General features: G+C 34.9%; 5 protein-coding genes across 5 annotated transcripts, besides 24 other annotated features; 2 read left to right on the top strand and 3 right to left on the bottom strand.

The window, feature by feature from the left end:
* Nucleotides 1-143: 143 nt before the first annotated feature.
* Nucleotides 144-166: a microsatellite.
* A 25-nt stretch (nucleotides 167-191) lies between these two features.
* On the bottom strand, nucleotides 192-1,430 carry PVX_088860 (hypothetical protein, conserved; the record flags this gene model as incomplete). The annotated part of the gene is made up of 1 exon (XM_001614815.1): nucleotides 192-1,430. One exon carries the CDS (start codon nucleotides 1,428-1,430, stop codon nucleotides 192-194), a length of 1,239 nt encoding a protein of 412 aa, XP_001614865.1.
* Nucleotides 365-392: a microsatellite.
* Nucleotides 451-472: a microsatellite.
* Nucleotides 1,134-1,182: a microsatellite.
* Nucleotides 1,431-2,133: 703 nt separating the features above from the next.
* Nucleotides 2,134-2,153: a microsatellite.
* A 3,863-nt stretch (nucleotides 2,154-6,016) lies between these two features.
* Nucleotides 6,017-6,037: a microsatellite.
* Nucleotides 6,038-6,474: 437 nt separating this feature from the next.
* Nucleotides 6,475-6,505: a microsatellite.
* Nucleotides 6,506-6,906: 401 nt separating this feature from the next.
* Nucleotides 6,907-6,943: a microsatellite.
* Nucleotides 6,944-7,717: 774 nt separating this feature from the next.
* Nucleotides 7,718-7,751: a microsatellite.
* A 466-nt stretch (nucleotides 7,752-8,217) lies between these two features.
* Nucleotides 8,218-8,245: a microsatellite.
* A 247-nt stretch (nucleotides 8,246-8,492) lies between these two features.
* Nucleotides 8,493-8,575: a microsatellite.
* A 44-nt stretch (nucleotides 8,576-8,619) lies between these two features.
* PVX_088855 (hypothetical protein, conserved) lies at nucleotides 8,620-10,172 on the top strand. Its single transcript, XM_001614814.1, has 2 exons — nucleotides 8,620-8,985; nucleotides 9,342-10,172. Exons 1-2 carry the CDS (start codon nucleotides 8,781-8,783, stop codon nucleotides 9,653-9,655), a joined length of 519 nt encoding a protein of 172 aa, XP_001614864.1. The 5' UTR covers nucleotides 8,620-8,780; the 3' UTR covers nucleotides 9,656-10,172.
* Nucleotides 9,099-9,142: a microsatellite.
* Nucleotides 10,173-11,824: 1,652 nt separating the features above from the next.
* PVX_088850 (tryptophan-rich antigen (Pv-fam-a)) lies at nucleotides 11,825-13,508 on the bottom strand (the record flags this gene model as incomplete). The annotated part of the gene is made up of 2 exons (XM_001614813.1): nucleotides 13,241-13,508; nucleotides 11,825-13,015 (listed from the first exon to the last, which is right to left on the bottom strand). Exons 1-2 carry the CDS (start codon nucleotides 13,421-13,423, stop codon nucleotides 11,825-11,827), a joined length of 1,374 nt encoding a protein of 457 aa, XP_001614863.1. The 5' UTR covers nucleotides 13,424-13,508.
* Nucleotides 13,509-13,589: 81 nt separating this feature from the next.
* Nucleotides 13,590-13,614: a microsatellite.
* A 37-nt stretch (nucleotides 13,615-13,651) lies between these two features.
* Nucleotides 13,652-13,674: a microsatellite.
* Nucleotides 13,675-15,131: 1,457 nt separating this feature from the next.
* Nucleotides 15,132-15,206: a microsatellite.
* A 233-nt stretch (nucleotides 15,207-15,439) lies between these two features.
* Nucleotides 15,440-15,505: a microsatellite.
* Nucleotides 15,506-16,809: 1,304 nt separating this feature from the next.
* Nucleotides 16,810-16,885: a microsatellite.
* Nucleotides 16,886-17,055: 170 nt separating this feature from the next.
* PVX_088845 (hypothetical protein) lies at nucleotides 17,056-17,799 on the bottom strand (the record flags this gene model as incomplete). The annotated part of the gene is made up of 1 exon (XM_001614812.1): nucleotides 17,056-17,799. The coding sequence occupies one exon, from the start codon at nucleotides 17,797-17,799 to the stop codon at nucleotides 17,056-17,058; it is 744 nt and encodes a 247-aa protein (XP_001614862.1).
* A 202-nt stretch (nucleotides 17,800-18,001) lies between these two features.
* Nucleotides 18,002-18,086: a microsatellite.
* A 416-nt stretch (nucleotides 18,087-18,502) lies between these two features.
* Nucleotides 18,503-18,560: a microsatellite.
* A 193-nt stretch (nucleotides 18,561-18,753) lies between these two features.
* Nucleotides 18,754-18,777: a microsatellite.
* A 1,128-nt stretch (nucleotides 18,778-19,905) lies between these two features.
* Nucleotides 19,906-19,934: a microsatellite.
* A 1,091-nt stretch (nucleotides 19,935-21,025) lies between these two features.
* Nucleotides 21,026-21,079: a microsatellite.
* A 64-nt stretch (nucleotides 21,080-21,143) lies between these two features.
* Nucleotides 21,144-21,183: a microsatellite.
* A 26-nt stretch (nucleotides 21,184-21,209) lies between these two features.
* On the top strand, nucleotides 21,210-23,150 carry PVX_088840 (Phist protein (Pf-fam-b); the record flags this gene model as incomplete). Its single annotated transcript, XM_001614811.1, has 2 exons — nucleotides 21,210-21,907; nucleotides 22,164-23,150. Exons 1-2 carry the CDS (start codon nucleotides 21,710-21,712, stop codon nucleotides 23,148-23,150), a joined length of 1,185 nt encoding a protein of 394 aa, XP_001614861.1. The 5' UTR covers nucleotides 21,210-21,709.
* Nucleotides 22,381-22,429: a microsatellite.
* Nucleotides 23,151-24,378: the final 1,228 nt, after the last annotated feature.

Raw genomic sequence — 24,378 nt, 5'->3', positions numbered from 1 at the left:
ACATAAATATAGGTGCATGGTTATTCATTTAGGTTTTCAATTTTAATTATGTGCATATATCTGTGTAACAAAATTGTGGTGCACGTTAAAAAAGGACTTCTCTTATGGTGTATGGTATGTATGTGGTATATGGTATGAGGTATATTCGGTGTGGTGGCAGTTCCATCGCACTTATATTATATATGTCATGCTTACTCACTTTTGATGCTGGCTTTTTCTATCAACAGGTGAGCATCATTAAACAGGTGATCTTCTTGTGAAAATGTGAGGCATATGAGATTATTTCTTAAAATGTTTTTGATAAATTCTTCGACTTCATATTTGTGACTTTTCAAATATTGAAATTCCTTTAGACCTATGTCTTTTATGTTATCATAGAGCATTCTTAATATGTAAAATCTCACATTTTTGAACTTTGCATTCCTATAGTTGTATTGGTCTAGTACAAAAGGTTCGCTACTATCCTTCTGATGTTTGGATGGGTGGTCTCTCAAGCCGTTTTGTTTTAAAAAATCGTCATAGGTGGTAGTAACTGAAAAGTTTTCAATTGGATTTTTAAACTGTTTATGTGTTCTGCGTTTTCTCTTGTCCATTTTTTCTTTTTCATGCTGATTTATGTTAGATGCTTCTGTGTTGTTTCCATTTTTTTCTAAGCCACTTTTGGTTTTTGTATTAGGTGTGATAGGCGTTTTTCTTATTAACAAGTCGGGATCTCCTATTTCAAAGAATTTGAGCTTTCCAAAATTCATTTCTTGCACAGGATCCTCCAATTCGAGTTCTTCAAGTGAGGAAAAGTCTTCTTCATTTGTGTGGTCGGTACTATATGGGGAGCTTTCCAGTATATCTTTCCAAGGATAATTTATCACTTCGAATGAATCTTCTAAAGATAAATCTAAATCTTCATCTTCTTCTGGTTCGTTTTCCGTTTGTCTAAGTACTTCATCGAGTTCATAATCGCTGAGGGAGTCGGAGCTATCGGATCTTTTTAATACGGGTTTTCTTAATGGGGAATAGATTTTTTTCTTCTTTTTATGGTTATCAATTTCGTCGATCAACTCATCAAAGCTATCCGTTTCGTTGCTCAAATAGTTCAGCATAACGGCGTCGTCGTTGCTATCACTCTGGTTGGATTGGTCATCATCGGATCCGTTTTGATAACCATCCGTTGTTGTTCCGTCTTCGTCTATGGTTTCATACAGATTTGTCATAACTTGTGAGGCTTCCGGACCGAACATATCTTCTGCGTTGGGTGCATAATCATCATGCAATAGTAAACGTACCGGTACCGTTGGGGAGGTAGATTCATAATCAGGGGCCGGCTCAAGCTCAAGTTGAGATGATGAGCACAGCTGAAATGTGCTTATGAAGAAGAGAAGGGTGCCAATACTAAGGAGGGAGTGGCAATAGTAGTATTTTCTTCGCGCCTCCATTTTGCAGGGTTATTAATGATATAAAATATGGGTGTCAAAAAATATATATAATATAGGGGGGATATAAATAAAGGTGTATAACAATTATAATTTGTGCTATATAATTTTATAAGTGCACGTTTCGAAGTTACAAAATGGGATGCTTTAATTACGTAAGGGCAAATTCAAATTTAACGACACAGCATTATTTGTGTTTGCTAAGGGTAAAGTATCCAAGGGGAGGGGTGCACTGTTCACATATAATAATGAGTGGTATATTATGTGCATGTACTTCTATGGTTATGTAGGTGTGTGTATATTGCGTGCAGTTCTTATTAGTTATGTTTTATACGGCGCTACAAATGAAGGCACAGAACGATTTAACACACGAGGGGGTACTTATTTAATATGGTGCGTGGTGGTGGCATAATATCATATATACGGCGAGAGCAGAGAGATAGGCATGAACATGTAATAACTTTTACTCTACATGTGGATAATTTTGTTTACTCTACCCACATGTTGTGCAGGTATTCGCAGCAAAGAGGGGTGTACTTTAAGCTAATCCTTTTTTTTTTTTTTTGGTGAACCTTTTATAATATAGCGTGTAATAAAAATTATATATCATTGTAGAAACGTGTCGAACGTTCATATTCATTTTAAAGCGGTGGCGAACAGAAAAAAATCAAGAATGAAAAAAAGCGGGGTACAAAAAATAGCTGCTCAGTCTTATACAGAGCAGAGGGGAGAGTTACTTCATAAACGGGGGGGGGTTATATATAATGCATAAGTTGCTATTGCGTTGTATAATGCATTAACGGTTCATAAACGGTGTTTCTTCACAAACGGTGTTCATATACGGTGTTCTTCATATAACGGTTGCATATAACAAATTTATTTGGCTTCTTCAATGTGGTTGTTGTGGTCTGGTCTTCAAATATTTTTCCTTATTTTTTATGCTTAAAATCGCGTATACTTTATTATCAAAGTGGTATTCGTTCTGCACAAAAGTGACTTTTTTTTTATGACTTATGACATATTTATTTACCAAAAATTGTTACAAATTGCGATGATTTTCAAATTTTTTTTCCATGGCACAAATGTGGTTGTTACATTAATTACGTATACAAAAAATATTACAAACAAGCGTAAACACATAGAGAGGAGTGGTAGTAGTTTCGGTCAGTATTTTTTTTTACTTACAATTATAACACTGTTTTTATTTTATTTACAAAACTTGCTCATAGGGGGAATATTTACTCAACTTTTAACTGTATTTAAGTGAACTGCATGTGGTCTTATCTTTATACGCACATATTTTTGACGCGGGTTTGTATATATAATAAATAAATACGCGTGCGGGGAGAAAAAATCTTTTGCATGCAACTGGTAAGGGTATATATGTAAATATGTATAAAATATGCTCAAACCACATATATATGTACAATTTTATAGATGTTGCAATTTTCACAAAAAAGTACATAAAAAAAGGAGTGCTTTTTGCAGTCAGTGAAAAGTGATAAAAAATTAATTGCACAATTTAGGGGTGAAATAAATTATACGCACATATTATATATATAGGTGTGCCCGTTTTGCAAGATTTTTTTAAAATAACAAAAAAAAAGCCAAAAAAGGAACGGCAAAAAAGGAACAACTTTTTTGCGGGGCGGCCTTAAAATTTCGCCATAAAAAATTAAGGGGGGGTGAAATTTACCTTCTCTTCACTTTTTTTATGTGGCTTTATAAAAAAGGGAAGCCAAATCAAGCCGTAAACGTGACGATGAATATAGTCCTATTTTTTTGCACACAAAAATTTATAAAACAGATCAAATGCTTCGAATGGTGTAATATATATGACGCATTCAACAATTCACTGTTTAATTTTTTTTTTGTGCCATTTATGCCAAAAAAATAAGGCAAAATAGATCGAAAAAAAAGCTATAGGTGACCGCGGTGGTGTTGTGTGCCGGTGTTGTACACCATCCGCCGTTCGTTCATTTATGAGAGAGAAAAAAAAGCTGTTTCGTGCATTTATTTCAATGTTATAAGGTGTGAAAGGCTTTTTGTTCTGTTCTATGTGTTGTTCCCTACATGTTAGTCCTGTGTGTGTGCACATTATTGACACTTGCACATTTGTATATAGTTGTAACGTTTGTCAATGGATAGTGGATACACGGCTTGAAAAAAAAGGCACAGTGTGTGGTGTGGCACATTGCACATTTGTGCGTACGTAAATATGTATGTGTATATATATATATATATATAGTGCATGCACTGCAGGAGGAAATAGCTCATCACACACCCCTTTCTTCAATGGCTCTAAGCTGTGTGAAAAATGCCCTTTGGATGGTTTGGATTTTTCCGCCCTTTTATTAATGCTACTACTATGTTGTGAGGTGTGCAGTGGCAGTGGTAATGGTGGAAATATGCGAGCAAGCCACAACCAAAAAGCAACGGTGCAATTTAGTAGCTATTTTCTCTACTTCTACGGCTACCCTTTTTCAACGAAGGGGTGCCAAAATATAATCGATGATCCAATGTGGGAAATTCCCACCCAAATTTGAAAAAATTTGCAGTTTTTTACACTTTTCCCTCCCACACAAATAACACTATATATGAGATTTCGTTCATTTATAAAATTTCTCCACATGTTTACCTAATTTTACCCGTTTTTTTTTAATTCTTCCTAAAAAAAGAATTTTGTGAAAATAAAGCTATTTTAAGGAGCTTAAAAAAATAAGCCCCAATGGATGTGCACAACATATATGTGTGTACAATACGCGTATGTCATTTTGTGTGCACTTTTCTATGTAAGCTGTTTTGAGGTTATATTACATATGCCAAAGATCTAATTATCATTATGTGTGCATTATGTGTACGCGTAAAAATAGGAGCCTCAAACTCAAAATGTGTGTCTCTGCTAATTATAAAGCTGCATGCATTTGAAACGTTCCAATTTGTGGTAGCATAGTAGAGCAATTATTTTTGGGATTACAACAAAAGTGCACCGGTGAGTAAGGTGGATTAGTTCCATGATTTTATTTTTTGGCTACCTTATCACAAATAAAGGTTTATTGTGGTCTTCAGTGTTTTGGGAGTGAGAGTGAGTGTCCCTGTGAAATTCGCCTCGCGCCTTTGTCCCTAATTTACAGAATAATTTTTCACATTAATATTAATGAGGTGGACTTGGTTAACACATTTTACACATGCTTTGCACATGTGTATGTTAGCTAGCCAAAATAGGAACGTATTACAATTTCTCCCGCTGTGTAATTTCACATAATTTACATTGCATGCGTTGTAGAGAGCCCAAAGGGGGAACTTCATTTGGAGAAACTTTTACCCAAAAAATGTGTTTAAAAGTGTAAAAATAAGCCTTCACGGTTAAAGTAGTATTATATGTGTAATGCCGAAAAAAGAATGTCTGCCAACATGTGTAAAAAATTTTCTCATTTTCCTGCATGAAATCAATGATGACATATTAAGGGAAAAGCGTAAAATAAGGTCAGTAGGTAGATTATTTCTAATTTTTGAACAATTTATAATTATTTTCTTAAAAAGTGTATTATCGCTACGATGTAAGTATTCCATTCCGCTTGTGTGCAGTTCATTTAGTTGTGCATGGTCTCGCCATCCACCCCCTCCATTAGGAAGTCCCCTTTTCAAATTCAAGACTGTACTATTAAACAGTTATTCTCGATATATGCACAAGGGGTAAATGGGTCAGAAGGGGAATGAAAGTAATGTCTTTTTTAGGCTATTATTCTTTTAAGCACTTTTCCAGTGTATCGACTCCTTTGGACAGCTAGCGAAAAAGCGCGTGATCTGTTACCGCTGTGTGTGTAACCGAAGTGCATGCATTTCTATGTAAACGTGCATGTCCACCTAAACGTGTGCATTTCAATGTAATTATGTGTACATTTAAGTGAAGGTATTTCTATGTAAGTGTATGCTTTTCTATGTAATTACGTGTATATTTCTATGTTACTACGTGTATATTTCTATGTAATTATGTGTATATTTCTATGTAATAGATGTATATTTAAGTGCGGGCATTTCTATGTAAGTGTATGTGTATCTATGACAGTGTACGCATTTCTATGTAAGTGTATATCGAAGTGACGGCTTTTCTATGTAATGTGTGCATTTCCATGAGGTGGTGTAAATATCTCTATGCTCGTGTGAGTAGCAGTGTAATTGTGTGCAGGTCAGTGTATACACATCAATGCACACAGATGCCGCAAAACGTGGAACAATTCGAATGGGACAGTGTTAAGTGCAGAAGGGAGAATGACCCTTTGCTGCGTCTGCTTAATTAAGGAACTAGAAAAGGGTTTCCAATGTACACATTGCTGATTTTCCCACGTCGGAGGGGCACACACTTTGTCTAATTTTTAACGTATGTACGGTGTTAGCATCTATTTTGCGCATTATATTACGCTGCTAATTTTACAGTTTTACAGTAACCCCTTAACTCCCCATCTGGACTTAGAAGATTATGAGATTTGATATAAAAGACACGATAAAAAGCCAACAGGTGTGTGATGTGCATGCGTGAACGTGTGTCCATTTGGATTTTACTTACGCGGTTACGCGGTTGCGCGGTAAGGTATTGCATGGGGCGTTGTATAGACTACCGTAGTGTGCATACGTGTTATTCTGCGTGCAGATTTGTTCTTGTACTGTGTAAAGGAACAAGGCAAAAAAGAATAAAAAAAAAAAATTTGACGAAAAAGGAACTAAACAGGATGTACGCGTCTTACTATAAATGATGCGAAAAAAAATATCGTACACATGAGTTATACTGTTTTCACTATTTTTCAAATGAATATTATTACACGCAAAAAAAAAAAAAGTAATAGTGGGGGGAAGGGGCATTAATGTTTGTGTGTGTCCCTTTCTTTAGCGTATTTAGAGTATGCCTATGAATGCTCTAAACATTGTATAACATAAATTAATTTGTCTTATTTAAACCGTCGTTCAGTATTGAGAAGGAGAAGTGAAGGAGGAACAACAAAATTCACACCTATGGTATACAGTATCATGTACCGCTTTGAAGGCAAACATAAGTACTTACGTAAAATAGAGGAACTCTCTCTTCCATTTGCGACGTTTTCGAAGCATTTAATCTTTTAGGGGGAAAGAAAAAAGAGGTGCAAAACGATTATTTGGAAGGTTTTCCTTTGCTCTGTGGAATTGTCTTAAATTTTTTTTTTTTTTTTTTTCAAATTCGCAAATCGGTAAGTAGCAATGACTATCCCCGCACGTGACGGGTGGTACATTGATTTGGATAGAACAGTGCGCACACTTTTCATTCGAAGAGATATTACATTTTAAACGCTTCCTTACATGAGCATGTATGTGCAATGAGTAGACCTGCTTATAAGGAGTCCCCACTGCAATTTTGCTAAGAAGAACGTAAAGAGGAACGTGTGGGTGGGGGGAGTTGCTATCCTCACCATGTTGTTTGCACCTCCTATTGGAATGAACGAAATGATTTGCTCAAAAAGTGCCACGCGAAAATGTTACATTTGGTAGAAGGGCGGTAAGAAAAGAAAAAAAAAAAAAAGCAGCAACGCAGCGATATAACCAATATAGCGATTAGCGATTAGCGGTAGGGGGACAACCTAACAAATTTGAAATGAGCCTAAGGGGTTATTATTACTATTTATTGTGCTCCTACAAAGTATGTAGTGAAAAAGGGCCAAATGGTATTACGTAAGCGGGATCGTTTTATCCTTCTTTTGCATATTAGTGTAGGAAGAGATGGCTACTTTTTTTTTCTTTATAACACTATTTAGTAATACAAAATTGTGGGAGAACGGAAAGTTTTTTTTTTTTTTTTTTTCCTACTGCTTGGAATACGTATTAATAAATTCAATTTTTGGTAAGCCCGTTTGGACTTATTTTTAGATGTAGGCAAACAGGGAGAAAGAAAAGAAAAAAAATGAGAATGCCTAATTTGTAATTTTCTACTAACTCATTTTGGGTAGTCCTAAAATTAGCGCCTTTTTCTCTCAATTTGAAATAATCCTACTTTTATTATAAATAGGAAGGTATATAGCATATTTTAATCTGCGGTATGCATAAAGTATTGCATTATTATCTTTGATCCCAATTCGGAAATCCGGCGCAATATTTGCGAAGTTTTTTAAATCGCCCCGTAGAAATTTGCTCCGTATGAACATGATAGATATATATAGTATAAATAAATATATATAATATATAGTGTAGCAGCATCTAAGGTAATTCTTGCGCGCGGCTCTGAAGGGAAAACCCGTCGTGGTCATTTAGCCCATAGATGATGTAATATATAATGCGAAAAACGCCTCCCCACACAGCGGAAGAGTAGAATATACTACAAGTATGTACCCCCCTGGGCACATAAAATAATGGGTAGAAAAAACGCATCAGTTCAAAATAATTATTCCTTTTGCAGTTCACTCTGTAGTTTGTTCTTCCCCATTAGGCGCTAATTAAAATAAAAGAATTGCAACTTTTTCACATTTTTTCTCTTTTCTGAATAAAGAAAATAATTTACTCTTTAAGCGTATGAGCATTGGACCCGTGGGTTTTTCCCTTTTTTTTTTTTTTAGAAATATATTTTATTTTTAGTATATAAAGTACATCGCGAAGTAGAAAATATGCCGTGCGCGTGACATGCAAAAAGGTATATATATCATTTTTACGTGAAATAATAGAATAATTTCTTTTCTCCTTGAAGCGAGAAAAAAGAAAGTAAGCACCAAATTATATATATATATATATATATATTTATATATATATATGTATATATATACGCTATTATAATATATTTGTTGGCGCTACGCGCATATGTATGTACATATCGGGAAAAAAATTATCATAGTTTTTTACTCTGCGCGTATTTTCATTATTGCAATTTTACCGCGCAATTAGCGCGTAATTGGTATGCATATTTTTTTATCGTCACTGTATTTTACCATAATTTGCGTACTATATTAGAATTTATTATTATTATATATATTATTATTATTTTTCAATATTTATTGCTTTTTTTTTTTTTTTTTTTTTGCCCATTTTTAAGCTTTTACTATACAATTATTTAACCATTTTTATATATTTTTTAGTATTCATTTATATATAATATATACCTATTGCGAATTACCATTGATCGATCACTGCTAATCTAATTTTTTTTGTTTTTCCTTTTATTTTTTTCCTTCTTTTTATTATTACTCTTTATGGATAAAAAGAAAAAAAACTTAGCGCGAACGCGTATTTTTCTAAATTTTTAAATTCACGAACAAACAATTAATAATTTTTTTCAAGAAATTTATGAATCGCATTATATATTAAAAATACCTAGTAAAAAAGCACTGTAATAAAAAAATGAGGCATAAATTACCGATTTTACTTGTCATTAACCTTTTCCTCCTGATAACTTTTGGCGATGTGGTAAAGGGAGATAACATTATTAATAAAAAAAAGGATATATGGAAATATAGATTTACTGTAGGAAAGGGAACTCCCAAAAAGAATGAAGATTTCAATGATAAAAATAAGGATAAGGATAAGGATAACAAGAAAGATAAAGGTAAGAAGAGTGAATAAAAACCGTGACGTTAAGGCGCACTACAAAGTGTTAGCGGCATATCATATGTATGCGCGATGTGGGAAAGCATACGGCATATGTAGCTATAAATGTATATAGAGTAATTTGTACGTGCACATTGTTTTGCATCCATTCCGTTATGTAAACCACGTGGTTAAGTTTGCTTATGCACTGGTTTGTTGCTTTCTGACGCAAAAATTAACCGTACTACTTGTGAAACCCTTTTTAGTGAAAACTACCACGCTGCGTCGTATCTGCGCCGTGTCTGCGTATATGCCATAGCTTCACAATTTGTGTATGTACAAATGTTTACGCACCCTTTTTTTATTTAACTTCAGATGATTTCCTAACGAGCGGCAACCATAAGGACGATATGAACGACTCCCGCAGCATAATGCTCTTGAGAGAAATTTACGAAAAAGACAACCAACTGAGTATCATTAACAGAAAAAAGAAAAAGTATAAAACAGCTACCTTCACCTTGGGTACTCTGATAACCATAATAGCATTACGCGCCATTGCGGACCTAGCCGTGAAAGGTATTTCCAAGCTCTTCCAGAAGGAAGAAAGTTTGCTTAGTGGATTAATTTTTGACAAGTGGAGCTTTAACAATTTAAAAAAAAAGAACTTGCTTATTGAGTCACTGGAGTGATGGAAGCCTCGGCGTGAAAGAAGTCTTGGCGTGAAAGAAGCCTTGGCATGATAGAACCCTTGGCGTGAAATAATCGAATCGCCTTTGATTAAAATCGAGTGTATTTCTTTAAATTTCCCCTTTGAGAGTCCGCAACTCTTGGATCAGCGAAGATAGCGCAGGGGGATATAGCAGGAAAAAAGGGGAATACTCGCCACTTTTTTAACACAATTATTTTTATCTCCACTCCTGTTGCACCGCGGTGCTGCTAACAACTAACACTATACACTGTTCCCATTGTTTTTTTTTTTTTTTTTTTTTTATACCATGTATAGCCCTAATTATTGAAGTGTACTACATTCCCCAGTGCATAAACAGTATATTAATTTATGCCTCTGTTTATTAAGGTTTAGTGCATTAAGGGTATATATCTACGCATTTATTATCCACGTGCGCATAAATATGTATGTACATGTATGTATGTATATATATATATATGTATGTATATATTTAGGTGCATGCATATACAAATATGTTTTTAATCCCGCCCAAGCAAATTTAATTATGTTAAAATGAGGATAAACTTTGTGGCAGTATTGCTATAAGCCCTTTTTTTTTTTTTTTTTATTAATTCAATGTTATTATTTTATAAAGAAGATGTTTCGATGCTTTTTTTTCTTCCGCATTATGAGGAGCGTTTAGACCGTTGCCCCAATGTGTGGAGTTATTATGTAGAGAAAAGGTTTAATCACGGCTGCTACGAGAAATGTCGAAGGCCTGTTCTGTTCTATTTTCCACGAGGGTGAGGAGTGCCCCCAAACGGGTACTTCCCTTTTTGTGCACGTTATGATATACGCTTTTTTTTTTTTTTTAAAACCATATAAACGAGCAGAATGGGTTTGCAATTACAAAAAAAAGGGGGACGTTTTTTTAATTTATTGTTTGGAAAGACCCACTTTCCGATATTACACTTTTAAAAAAGAGAGTAAGCACATCAAACATTTTAATGGCGAAATTTAGATAGTTATTCTTTTTTTCTTAACAAAATAGTGCGCTGTAGGAGGATTAACGGCAAATCTGCACCGCGCTTAGCAGCCGTTGGAGGGAGACAACATTGTGGCGGCGTCATTTTAGTACGCGTCAGGATGGGACCCCCTCCTCCCCGTTTTGGCATACCTAAAACATCATTTTTAAGTGATGGGAAAGGCTATTTCATAGTTAAATTTTTATTTTTAGAGGGCGTTATTTTTGCAACTCAAAAAAGCGCTTTCGATGTCTGCGTCGAATGGCACAAATGTGATGCATTTAGAGTTGACTGAAGTTTCAACATGAAGAAAAAAAATTATGAGAAATATCAGAAGCAAGATCGGAGGAAAGATGAGCGGCAAAACAAAATCGTATATTTTTACCCCTAAAATGTGGGCGAATAAAAATATACAAATTTATTACGAAAAAAAGTTGACACATTTATTTTGTAAAACCTAATTAAGCGGGACAGGGGGAAGGGACACACGTGAAAGGTTCATCTACATAAATTGTCGCTATCACACGATGGACGGGAAAAGGAAGCCATTGACTGAACCATTTCTGCTTGGCCGACATTGACTGAAAAGGGAAATCGTCATCATAATGTCGAAGGGGCGAACTGGACAGGGCAGACATCCTCAGCGCACCCAATACAAATGTGTAACGTTTCCCTCTGTGTAGAGAGATATGTACAAAATGGCTTCTTTCCCTAAGCAAGCAGGCATCTACACATTAGTGCACAATTAGGCAGTTTAAGGAAAGTTATTTCCCCCTCCCCTCCTTTTAAAAATAGATGAGGTGCAAATAATTTGTATATCCCAACTGAAAGGGAAAAATGGGTATTACATGAACATGCGGGTAAGCATTCTTTTGGAGAAACGAATTCTTCAATTTTTCTCAATCTTGACAATAGATACACAGCATAAGAAACACGTAGCAATTAAAGCGTGCTTGTTTATTTACCCCCAATGTTTTGTTCGATTCTGCAGATTGGAAGACTTTCTCCCAAATTGGTATATACCTTTTTTTTTTCGCATTTTTCACACGGGTGCATTTTGGATGACGGAGAAAAAGTACAGATCTATTTGGTACTTCCCACCCCTTCTCGTAAGGGGCAAAATTTGGAATCTTTTTAACCTATTTAGAACTTTTGGGTGAATTTGTCTACACACTAAGAGCATTTTCTCCTTCCTCTTCTTCTTCCTTTATGGACTGAAGGTTATTTTCAAAGAATTCAAATGCGAAAGCTAGATTGTTTTTTTTATTTTTAAATTTTTTCATTAAATTTTTTTTTTCCTTTCGTTTTTCTTTTTTTTCCATTTTCTGTTCCAGCAAGAATTCATTATATTTTTCATCAATCCAGGTATTCCATCTGGAGTCGTTTACGCATTTGTCAGCGAGTGATTCTACCCACTGATTTATAGAAGGTTTTTTTGCATTAATCCATTGGGTCCATTTTTTATATTTATTGTATATAACTCGTTCTTCTTTAATTTTTACCCAGTTTTCCCATTCTTGTTTTTCACTGGTAACTCTGTTTTTCCATGTTTGCCATTTTCTCCTCTTATAGAAATGTAACCACTTCCACGTTTCTGTTTTTTCCCAATCGTTCCAGTATTCATCTTCTTCTTGTTTCCATTCAGCCATCAAAAATTTAAGTATTTTGTTGTTTTTCCATTGTATCCATTGTTTTACTAGCCATGTATTTAAGTAGGACTCATTTTCTCGCAGCCACTTTTTCCAATCGCGGTAGATAAAATTCTTCAGTTCATGTTTTAGCTGTTCTTTTATTTGACTTTGGTCATCACCTTTGAGGCAACTCTTAATAAACATGCATTGGTATTCTTTATTTATATTATCTATGTGCATACATTTATTTTCCATTTTGTTCATCCAGTTTTCTAATTCTTTGTCTTTACTCTCAATCCAGTTTTGTTTTTCTTCTTCTATCCACAAATTTAAAAGTTGCCATTCTTCTTCGACATTTTCCATATATTTTTTCCATTCTTGGTTTTTCCATTCCTCTAATTCTTCTTCCGGCAATTCTGCCAGGTAGGACAGAACTGCCTGATTATCTTGTTTATCAGCTTCACTTATAAGTTTTCTTATTTTTTTTCTTCCTTCAGATTCGGTCAAATACATTTCATTTTCTTTATCCTTTTCTTCTTGCTCTGTTAGGTAAACCTCCTTATCACTGGCGTCGTAAAATGTTTCTTCATCCTCATCTTCGTCACTTTTCACTGCCTCTTCTTGGTCCGCTACTTCTTCGCCTTCGGTTTCTTCCTCCTCGTTTTCATTGTCCTCTTGTTTCCTGTTCCATAGTAGGGAGAGTCTGTTCGACTTTTTACTGAAGAACTGAAAATTTGAAAAAAGAGAGGGGGTTGTTACATGTGGCTCGAATTGGTTATCGCATATGCACGTTTTGATTTTTCCAGTGCATTTTTTTTTCTTTTTCTAATGGAGTTTCCCCCACATTTTAAATATGCCAGTTTGGTTTAAAGGGTGAAGCGGCCCTCAAAAAGGTGTACACATGTGTATATGTGCACATGTGAGCAGTCAAGGCGGCTCTAGCTCTCTTACCGAATAGAGATGATGTAGAAAAACGAGAAAAAGGGATATAGAAATCATAGCCCACACGTATAAAAAGTTCCCATCGAATTTTACTGCTGGATTGGTACTGCTTAGCTTTGTGTTAACTGGGGAAAATAAGGCGCCTACCATACTCTTGGGTGCATCACGAGCTAGCTCCATAGCTTTTTCCATTTTGTCACTTTAGGAAGATATAGTTTACAAATTTTTAATAAAAAAGGGCACTAAGATTTTATGGGCTCCTTTTTTAATGTGCACTGCACATTTCTATTTCCCCTTCTTTGAAAGGCGAAAAGGGGGAGAGCTGCTTCTTTGAGGTTAAGCAAAAATAAAAAAAAATGAAAAATGGAAAAAATGTGAAAAGGGCGAAAAACTAAAAACTACGAAAAAAGGAAAAACGAATTAGGACAAATAGTTGCACATTGCGGCGACTCTGCTGAAGGGCGGCGCGGCAATAATGCAAAAATGGCAACGCGGGGGAAGAAGCAGATGCGCATGCATTTATATGTATCTGTTTGTACTCATGTATTTATATGTATCTGTTTGTACGCATGTATTTATATATATTTATTTTTGTACATTTATTTACTCCCCTTTAAGCGAAACCCACTCGACAAAAAAAACAAGGCTTCGTTAAAAAGGAAAAATAAAGTCGCGCATGTACTTATGTAGTCGCATTAACGCTTTTCTAATTGCAGTGGTAGTATTTTAATTCGACCCCCGCACTTTCTACTTATCCTTCTACTAGACTGCGTCGAAGGAGTAAAGCAACTTGGTACAAATTGGCACAAATGGCTCTGCCTCACAAAAAGAGGCCACAAGGAATATGTATAAATGTACAACCGCGCAGGGGTATATATATAGTAACAACTAAGTATATATGCGTTAATTATATGTAAAGGCGTTTTTCTATTTTTCTCGATTCACAATAAATGAATCAAGTAAAGTGCAGCACTTTATGGCCAAACGGAATATACAAAGTTACGAAAAAAATTCATTTTCACATAAACTTAACATGTAAAATGTCTCGGCGTAGCTGCAATATATATGGTGCCACTTGGGGGCGAATTTAATTTGCACCACGCTTATTTCTAGTGAGCATTTGCGGATGACGCTGGTCAACGATCAGTCATCATTCATCTGTCATCAATCATCGCATGCACGAGCTTCAATTTGGTATGTAATATTTATTCCATTGAACTTTTGTAAATAATCTAATCAGGAAAAAAAAAAAAAAATGGCAAAAAGGCGAAATGGCAAAGGAACGAAATGAAGCTTATAAAAAATATATATAAATAAAAGGATAAACTTCAGCTTTTATGGTTATATAATAGGCATGAAAAACGTTTGCCTCCTTTTATATATAATTTTCTTTCTTTTCTAATTATTTTATATTCTTTTATATTATATTCCTCTTTTTTTAAAATGGTATCATTTCTTAGCGCAGTTCTTTTATAGATGCCATATATTTATGCATATGGCACGGCAATGCACTGAGGGTGCCACCCAAAAGTATGTTTGGATTGGCAAGGCGAACATGAACAAAAATAGAAAAGCAGAAAAAGCAGAAAAAGCAGAAAAAATAGAAAAAATAGAAAAAATAGAAAAAAGAAGAGCAGAAAACGGCATACTGCTGCTTTCTAAAGTGGCACTGGCACCGTTATACGCCATAATTTTTTGATTTAAATTGTTGGACTTAGCCCCGACAACCACCGGCATTAATTATGCCAAAGCATTACATATGGTCCTTCCGCCCTTAGTTCTGCCACCAAATTGCAGCCGATTTTTGCCTTCCTACATTTTTATCATCATATATTTGGTAGGCAGAGAAAAGGAGTCATTTTTAAGTGAAAAGGGACGAACATCGAGAAAAAAATTATATATAAATTGGGTGCCCCCAATTATGGTCAACAAATAAAATACGTTTCAGCATATCCCTACAACGTTGAAAAGGGGAAGTTCTGCTTAAATGTTGGCTGCGCATATAGATCTGAATTACGGACGGCAAAGATATAGGCACATGCATATATATATGTATATATATATGAACATATATTTATGTACTTATATATGTACTTATATTTATGTACTTAGATATGCTCGTTCGGAACCCCTTTTTTGTCATAACGTTTTTTTTCTCCATTGCGAGATTTGCAACCCGCGCAGGTGGTCACCAAATAAATGTTCTTCAAAAAGCAAAAAGGTCTGTGCTCACAGGCACGAATGTTTTATTTGCCTGTTTGATTATTTTAACCCATTAGTAAGAAATGGTAGAAAAAAAAATTTTTTTTCATGGGGTGGTAGCAGATCAGAAGAGGGTAGTATAAGCATAATTTTTTTTTTTTTTTTGCTGCACGAGAATGACCTATTTTTTGAAGCATTCGTGGATTTTCTTTCCACCCCTTCCTCGCTGTTACATGCAAAAATATTTTTCATCATTTGTTAGAGTAGTAAAGAAAAGAAGAAAAAGTTAGGCAATGAATACTTATCTTATGTTTATGTGCGTATCTGCCTATGTAGCAATTATAAAATTGTAGGTAGAGAGGGAAAGACAAATTCGTGCCGGGTGACAAAGAAAAAGGGCACTGTGGTTCATATGCATGTACATATACATTTACATACGCATGCGCGTGTTTACGGAGTGACCATTTACTGAAAAGAAGGGAGTCATTCTTACGAACCCTTTTAGGCCACTTTAACAGTTTTGTAACGACATAATGTGCGGCGAAACAATTCATCTAAACGTATTAAAGAAATGCGAAAAAATAATTTAAAAAATGTGCGTAAATGTGCACTAGAATTGAAGGAGAAAAAAGCTATACCAAAAAAGCGGGTTCTAAAACAGCCTTTTGGGCAGACAAAATTGGAGAAAGATTCATCGAAAATTCTCCCCCAATTATGTGAACAGGGATTTGTCGCCCTAGAGATCGTCCCCTGGGTGGCAACAGTTTGAAACCGTTGTGTTATCACTTCAGTTACAGTACAAATTACAAGTAAATCACCAAATTGATCAGGTAAATGCAAAAAAAAAAAAAAAATTGACGTTTAATTCTATATACTACCTTTTTAACCCTTAAAATATAATAAAAAAGGGGCTTAATTATGCGCTGAACCGAAATGAATTTTGCGATTTACAACTGTTATGAATAGAAAATAGTGAAGATGCAAAAATGAACGAAACATGTGCAAATATTTGCTGCGTATAGCAAATTGTAGCATTGATTTATTACCGTAAAAGTGGAAATGTTCAAGAGGGCATAATTAAAATCAAAGATAAAACAACAAAAAAAAAAAAAAATTAAAAGGTGCCAAAACGACATAAATTTTTGCGTCGCCAATGTTTATGCTCCCCACAATGATTAACAACGAATTTAATCCGTAAAGCGAATGTACTGATCGTAATGCATATGTGTAACAACAGGGGGGAGAAACAACTTGCCTTGTACTAGCTGAAACGACATTTTTTTAACATTTTTAATTAAACATGGTTAGAAAAATGTATTTACCGCGCACTGCATTAAGGTTTTCTTGTATATTTTCCATTTGCTACTTTTTTCATGTAGCACTCAAATAGACGTCCAAAGAGAGAGAATAAAAATGGGTTCTATTCACTTCCCAATTTTTGCACACCAATTTAATTTGCTTTTTTTTTTATGGTGAGGGGTCAACCGCAATAATTCCAACGCTTCCAAGGAACATATTTGCATGCACTCGTAAAATGTATCTCTCACCTTTGCATTCGTCAGCTCCATTCTCCCTACGAATCAACCAATTTATTAGCTTATGTTGCGTATATAGCTAAGCTTTTATATAAACGCATCAAAATTCGCTTCAGGTATTTCTGTGCGGAACCAGCGTGCCCATGATTGTTTTAGATTTTTATTCCAATTTTCGTCACTACTTTTTTTAAGATATTTTATAACTTCCCACTTTTCACTTTCTGCTTTCCACAATTCTTCATATCTCTTACCCCCCTTTAGTGTTCTAAGACGGCTCATGAAATCGTCCAGGCGTCGTTTATCTGTTCTATTTTTGATATAGCGCATATGACAAAATGTTTTATGCTGGTTTTTCCATTTGTCCATTTTGCTGTATCTGTTAGGGTCGGAATGTAATCCGTACGTTAATGCAATTTGGCAGCTGTTTGCTATATCTGCCCAGGCCCTATTGTCTATATCGTCTAGCTGTTTCCATTCCTTTGCGATTATGTTCTCGAAGTTGAAGGGATTTAGTAGCTGAGAGCGGGTTTCGGCCTTTTCTTCCTCTTTTTCTGCTCTCCTTTCTGCTACCTTTTCTGCCTTCTTTTCTGCTACCTTTTCTGCTACCTTTTCTTCTTCCGGTTCCGCTATTTGTCCTATTTCAATAATTTCGTAGTCGTTTTCGTCCGGCTCAGCTATCTGCCCTATTTCGACAGGTTCGTAGTGATTTTCTTCCGGTTCTGCTATCTGCCCCATTTCGACAGTTTCGTAGCCGTTTTCTAGTGGTTGGCGTATGCGCCCCGCTTCCACAATTTTATAATCGTTTTTTCCCGGTTCTATTAGGTTCTCCATTTCCAGTTCTTTATGGCCGAGTTTTTGTGGGTATGTGATTTGCCTCATTTCTGTCCTTTTATCGTCCTTACTTAGCAGGCTTTTTAAATCGTACTTTGGGCGCCTTCTTATCTCACTCCTGAGCATACCTTTATCCTTCCATGTTTCTTCTTCCTTCCGTTGCGTTGCAGAATTTTTGTGCTCCTTTTTTGTGCTTTCATATTTGAAAAGGTTTTTTAAATTGGTCCTTAAATCGCTTCTCAATTCGCTGTAAAACTCACTGTTATTTAGTGTATAATCATCATCCTGCTTGGCTTTCTTCTCTTCTTGCCGCCCTTTGACATAAATTGGTTTATGCGCAACCTCGTGGTTGTCATCTTTACACCTGACTTTGAGAAGTCTCTTGAAAAAGCTTTCTTCCGTGTCGCAGGAAATGGATCGTATAAGGAAGCTATGCAGAAGAATTAGAGGAGCATTATTTGTAGCCTTTTAGAAAACGTATCTTTTACACATTTGCATGCACATGTGTGTTTTTTTTTTTTTTTTTTTTTTTTCTATAGAGTGAAAAAAATAATACATTCATTTAGTTATTAACTGATAAACCGTTTTTTTCGCCTTACCTGAGGGTTAAAATAGAAAGGAACGCTGCACCCGATTTGAACGTCATGGTTTGTAGGAGAGTTAACTCTTTACAGAATATGGCCTACACAATTGGGATAAAAAGCAATTAGCACTTGATGTGTATATTCTTAGCAAGTCAGCACATTTGGATTATCGAAGCGGATTTGTGCAAAGATATGTTGCTAATATTATGATCAAATTTGTGCATCTGTGATGTTCTTACGATGTGAAGTGCCCCTTTAAAGAAGGATGCTTTGGTTCGATTATTAGTTTATTTATTAGGGGTGTATGGGGGGTACACGTATAAATGCGCGCATGTACATATATATTTATATGCGTGTACTTTTGCGGATGAATGCTGGCGAAAATGTTATACATACAGAAAAGTAGGATGTCCCTCTATGAACATAAAACAAAAATGTTTTCTTAATATGTAAAGGGATTTACTTTTGGGGTGGTTACATTAACGGGTTGTTAAATATACCCTTATTTTCGAGTTGACATGGAATGATTCTTTTTTTTTTTTTTTTATAGAACAAAATTGTTCTATTATGATGGTGAACGTTACATGGTGCACATTTAGTTGTATATATACGTATACTTTATAGCGGTTTCATTTTGTTTTCTCTTTTTTTTTAATTACTACTTTTTAAAATAAAAGAATTATCATGCATTTATTTGGACCGTACTGCAACTTGTTAACATATTTTTTTTCTTTACGCGATTTTCTTGGGGGGCCGAATTGCGGCAAAAAATTGCAATTCGCTACTACATTTGTTCTGTTGCTATTATTATACAAGTTAACTTTAACTATTGAGTTGATCAAAAATTTACTACAAATTAGGAGAAATTATAAATATTTAAATTCACTAAGAATTGCGAAATTTAAATTGTTCTTTTTTGGGTAGCTTTTCGGTGAAGTCATTTTTTTTTTACCGAGTATTTAAAAAGAACGTGTGCGATATGTTTTTCTCATAAGAAGGGATATATTTTAAGTAACGCGCGAATTCTTTTAATAACTTTTACAAATTTGGGTAGCTTTTACTTTATTTTTTTGGAATGATGTCGATTTTTTCGCACAGTGTTTCACCTCACCTGGTGGGAAGTAGCATTTTCAGTTGCTTCACTTGTTATGCTCATGCAGAGGTGTATGTGCAGGTATAAGCAGGAATATACATGTGTACATATATGTGTACATATGTGTATAAAAGAGCCGTTTTTTCGGGGAAGGCGATCTAACTAACGGCGGGTATCTACGCGCGTTCGCACTCAGGGGGAATTTCTTTTCCTAAGCATTTACCACTTCTCGCATGTAAATATAGATATATATGTATATCCATTTTTTAGCGCATGTAGTAAAATAGTAAGATATTGCACGACGGGGAGTTGGCCGAAAAAAGGAAGCTTGTAATTTTATTGCAATACAAATTTGTTCTAATGGTTGGAACTATGCGAATGCGCCCCAACATATGTACTTATACGTGGGGATAAATGAACATAAAATTTACACCTTTAATAATATTGCGCACTGATCTGCTAGTGTAACAGGCGAATCTGTGTGAAGATTAACAGGAATAACATATTATAGGAACAAATTTGAAAATGGCTTTTTATGGATAATCTCTAACGTTGGGAATTTTCTTTTTTTTATTTCCATTATTGTACTAACTGATCAGTAAAATTTTATTCTATATTTATAACAAAATAAATGTGTTTTTTTTTTTTTTTTTTTTTTGTAAAAATGTTAATGGATATCTTTTGCTTCCCCTTTAGGGAAGATTCCTTTTCTCAGTAGACTCGTTTGCCTAGCGAGACAGGGCATTTCAAATCTTTATTTTAAAATGTACACTACTTTTGTGAGAAAAGGAGGTTAAAAAGTTCTATAAAAATAAAACTGCCTTGCATTTCTTTGTACCAATTTATTTTGCGTAAAGACTTAATTACACATAAGAATAAATTGATGACAAAAATTCAGTTATAACTAGAGACCTCTCAAATTTTCGTGGGATATAAACAAAATGGAAAAACAAGTAAATCTCGCAAAACGGAAAAGGAGGAAAAATAAAAAAAAAATTATCAAAATAGCCAATGTGCTGGAGGGTTAATTTAGTATAAATCCACGATGCACACAAATTGAGGATATCAGCAGGGAAATATTCAAATGAATATGTAACATATGTATCATACATGTGAAGAAGTTTATATATAAATTAAATGAGAATTACGGTTTACTCGTCGGTTCTCTTACTCATTTATGTATAAAGGCTTTGGCGGGACGTTTAATTGTTGGGAACGCCTCTACAGTAATGCTTTTCTGCTTACCGGCACACAATTTTTTATATATTTATGATTAAAGCTTGGTTAGAAAGTGACCCGCGCGGAGATTATTCAGAATGAGAAAGCGGCAATTATATCTTGCGCCAATACGTAGTAAATATATATGCAGTAAAATGCAGTATACATGTATGTAGTAAGTATAATATATATAATATATTATATACACATGCGCATGAACGCGGAGGCAAGCCCGAACTGCGCTTTTCAGCAGCGGCGGCCCATTTAAAATGTTCTAGAAAAGGTCACGCACACTGGGGGTATATGATTACATTATATAAATTATTTATAAAAAAAAATTAATTAAATGAAAAAATGAATTTTATACAACCATTTTGCAAACCCTTTTTTGCGCTAAACTCGTTAACTTAACAAATTACAGCAAGTTGCACTACTGTGTTAGAAATTTTTTTTTTTCATTACTTTGGTCGAAAGAAAAATCATAAATTTAAAAAAAAAAAAAAAAAAAAAAAGCCGTTGCTGAGCATCATATTTATTAGTCGTGTTTAGGCTTTATAAAAACTAGTCGCATAATTTTTAGTTATAATAAATTGTTTTTTATAATATAAACATATGAAAGTACATTTAATTGACTATACACACACCTGTACATGCCCATCTAACGTTTTAATTTGAGGAGGCGCTTAGATGAACTCGCCGTTTTTTTTCGGTTTGAAACATCTAACAATTGTTGATTTGATTTCTCTGCCTTGTTTCGTGAGAGCGTTCATGTTCATGCTATTGCGAAGAACTTGTGCTGTTCGGCAAAAGTACGTACAAATATATGCAAATTAGGCAAATTGTGCAATTTAGGCAAATATACACTTACATGTATATGCACAGCTGATTCGTATATTTGCTTACCTTTTATATACACGTATTTATGTGCTTACTCATTTATATGGAAAAATTAAGGGGTTAAAGCGCTCTGTCGAAATTTTGTTACGTTGTGCCTTTAAGATATGACAAGAGAAATATGGAATATTTTAACCATGCAATATTTTTTTTGTCAAGAAAACAGCTAGATGGAAGCAAAGCCAACGTCAGGAATTCTCGCAGATCTGAGGCACGCACACAAACAGAAAAATGTCGAAGAAGAAATGTGCTCACACATTTTCTGTCACCTAAGCTATGCGCCGCGTCGTCACTCGTCGTGATATTTGCCATATTGCAGGTAATGAAGGGGCACACTACGCATCCTCTTATTGTGCGTTGAGCTGAATAAGCACATTATTATCCCCTCGTGCGCCTTTGCTGCTGTTGTTGTTGCTGCTGTTCTTCTTCTTCTTCTTCTTCTTCTTCTTCTGCTGCTGCTGCACACCTGTGCTGCTTCGCCTCCCACATATGGTGTTTTAAATTCTCGATTGGATGCTCCCTTCGTACGTTAAAATAACTTTTAATTACCCCCCTTTCGGTGTTCCTTTCGGCAGATTTTCCACTTATGCAAGGATAATGGAGACATAGGATGCGCATTTAATTTTAGAACTATGGGGGGAAGAAATTTAGCACAAAATAATGGGAATAATGGACCAGGAGACAAAACTAGGAATAGGGAAAGAACGCAAGTGGGCAAGGAAACGTTTTTAAATACGCCTATTGTGGAAGAAAAAGAAGAAAGTGGTGGCTGCAGATATGAAGAACTAGAAACGATTTTAGGTGGGTCCTATAATTCCAATGAAGGTGATAATAAAACTTATTATGTTTCATTACCTGTAGATGAATCAACAGAACAATCCGAAGACGATTCGGAAGTAGAATCAGAAGGAGGCCAATCTAGAGGATCAGATGGAGGTATGTCTAGAGAATCAGAGGAGCAGTCTGAAGATTCTGATGAAGAACAGGACCAAGATGAAGATGATTATGAGGACGTTGAGATGTTAAGGAGTGGAAAGGGCTTTTCTGGTTTTGGACAGCAAAGGAAACATGACGATGATGATTTTCTACGTTTCGACGCTGAGGAATCGTTTTCGGAGGATTCAGACACAGATTCTGAACCGAGAGAAATGTTAACTGAAGAAGAATTAAATAGAAGGCTTAAAGGATTAAGGGGCAATTTAAATGAAGCTGAAATGCTTTATCTATGGAATAGCTTCCACGAAATTGAGAATAACAAATTTCAAGTTATGCAAAGACATCTATGGGAGTGGTGTGAATTATTAGCCTTTGAATATAAGATTCCAGAAGATACCTTATTAATGGAATGGAAAAGAATTGTAGATTTTTCATCGGATGAACTAATGAAAAAGACTGTTAGTGATTATAGAGATTTTAAAAAGTTGGTTAATGAGGGATTGAAGAATAGTGTGGATTTTGTTTACTTTCTGAATTCTAAAAGGGAAGCGTGGGCCGGTTTTAGATCCAGAACAGAAGCTGTCTGGAAAAACACTATGGATAACAAATTTAGAAATTATTATTAATAAAAAGGGGTACGACTAAAGCGCGACACGTTCCGACTGTGGTGACTACAGGATATGTGTCATATGTGGAAACTCTTGTAATGGAAGAAAAACGCATTCTTAAAAATATGATGAGTTGAAGGAGATTTGAGCCAGAAGCTAAAGGAGCCTTGCCGAACGTAGAACTGATAAATAGCAAATAAGGCTTCTTTTACGTGCGTTTATAATCATTTCTACAGTTGTGCGACGAATTAGATAAGAGAATTATTGCCGGCTGAGCAATTTTAAACATGAATTATGATTTTTGCTGAAGGGTTTGTAGTAGAATAATGCGCGCAGAGGTGGCTCATTAAGAGTCCTCCAAAGCGGAGCAAATGCTAGTCATCCCATCTGACCGCTATTATGTAATGTTTTTTATTATAGAGACAATTTTTTTGTAAAAGAGAAAAGGAAAAAGACATCGTGTCTTTGTTTTTATTGTTTTATTGTGTCACCGCTTTATCGCCTCACTGTTTTATTGTTTTTCTTTAATTTCCCCCAAAAATTTAATTTTGTTTTATTTTTTTTTGGAACGTGATTTCCATTATGAAACCACGGTGCATGTTTGGAATATGTGTTATGCGTGATAGGAAATTTTATTTTGAATTTTCTAGTTTGTTTGATACCCGCTTGTGTTCGTTTTTCGCAGAATATATATATATATACACATGTGCATGCGCAATATGTATGCGCACTTCCGCACATATATATATATATTTATATATGGCGCATGTGAAGGCGCTGTGCATGCAAATTAAATTTTAAAAAAGCCTTGTGTTGCATATATTTCTTTTTCTAAAATAACTTCTCCGCAGGTGTACAATCGTGTGCGCCAACTTTTTTCATCAATTTAGTCAAACGGAGTGTGTACATGTATGTATCTATGTTTATATATAATACGTATGCGCAAACTTTTTTTTTTTTTTTTTTTTCTCATTTCAACCGATGGCAGTGCGTGAAAAAGCGATTAAAAAATAAATAATTAAAATTGTTAAGCGAAAATAAGAAAGATTTCACATCAGCGATGGCACCCAATTTGAAACATTATGATGTTATCTCGTTGCACGCCAAAATGCAACCGTTACATTTGGAATAGGATAAAATTTAAAAATCCAAAAAGTGCTAATTTTTTTCGCTTTGTATTTAAACGGTTGTACCATTCCCTGTTCAGCAATAGGAGAGCATAAAAAATTGAGGAGGAGAATAATTT

This window comes from Plasmodium vivax, chromosome 5 (assembly GCF_000002415.2).
Source record: "Plasmodium vivax chromosome 5, whole genome shotgun sequence".
NCBI lineage: Eukaryota > Apicomplexa > Aconoidasida > Haemosporida > Plasmodiidae > Plasmodium > Plasmodium vivax.
This window is presented reverse-complemented; position numbering and strand designations above follow the sequence as displayed.

What these genes read in the sequence shown, in the direction of transcription:
- PVX_088855 (XM_001614814.1), top strand. Translation starts at nt 8,781, where the DNA reads ATGAGGCATAAATTACCGATTTTACTTGTCATTAACCTTTTCCTCCTG. An exon ending in GGATAACAAGAAAGATAAAG is followed by an intron (nt 8,986 to 9,341) that starts GTAAGAAGAGTG and finishes ATTTAACTTCAG; the next exon opens with ATGATTTCCTAACGAGCGGC.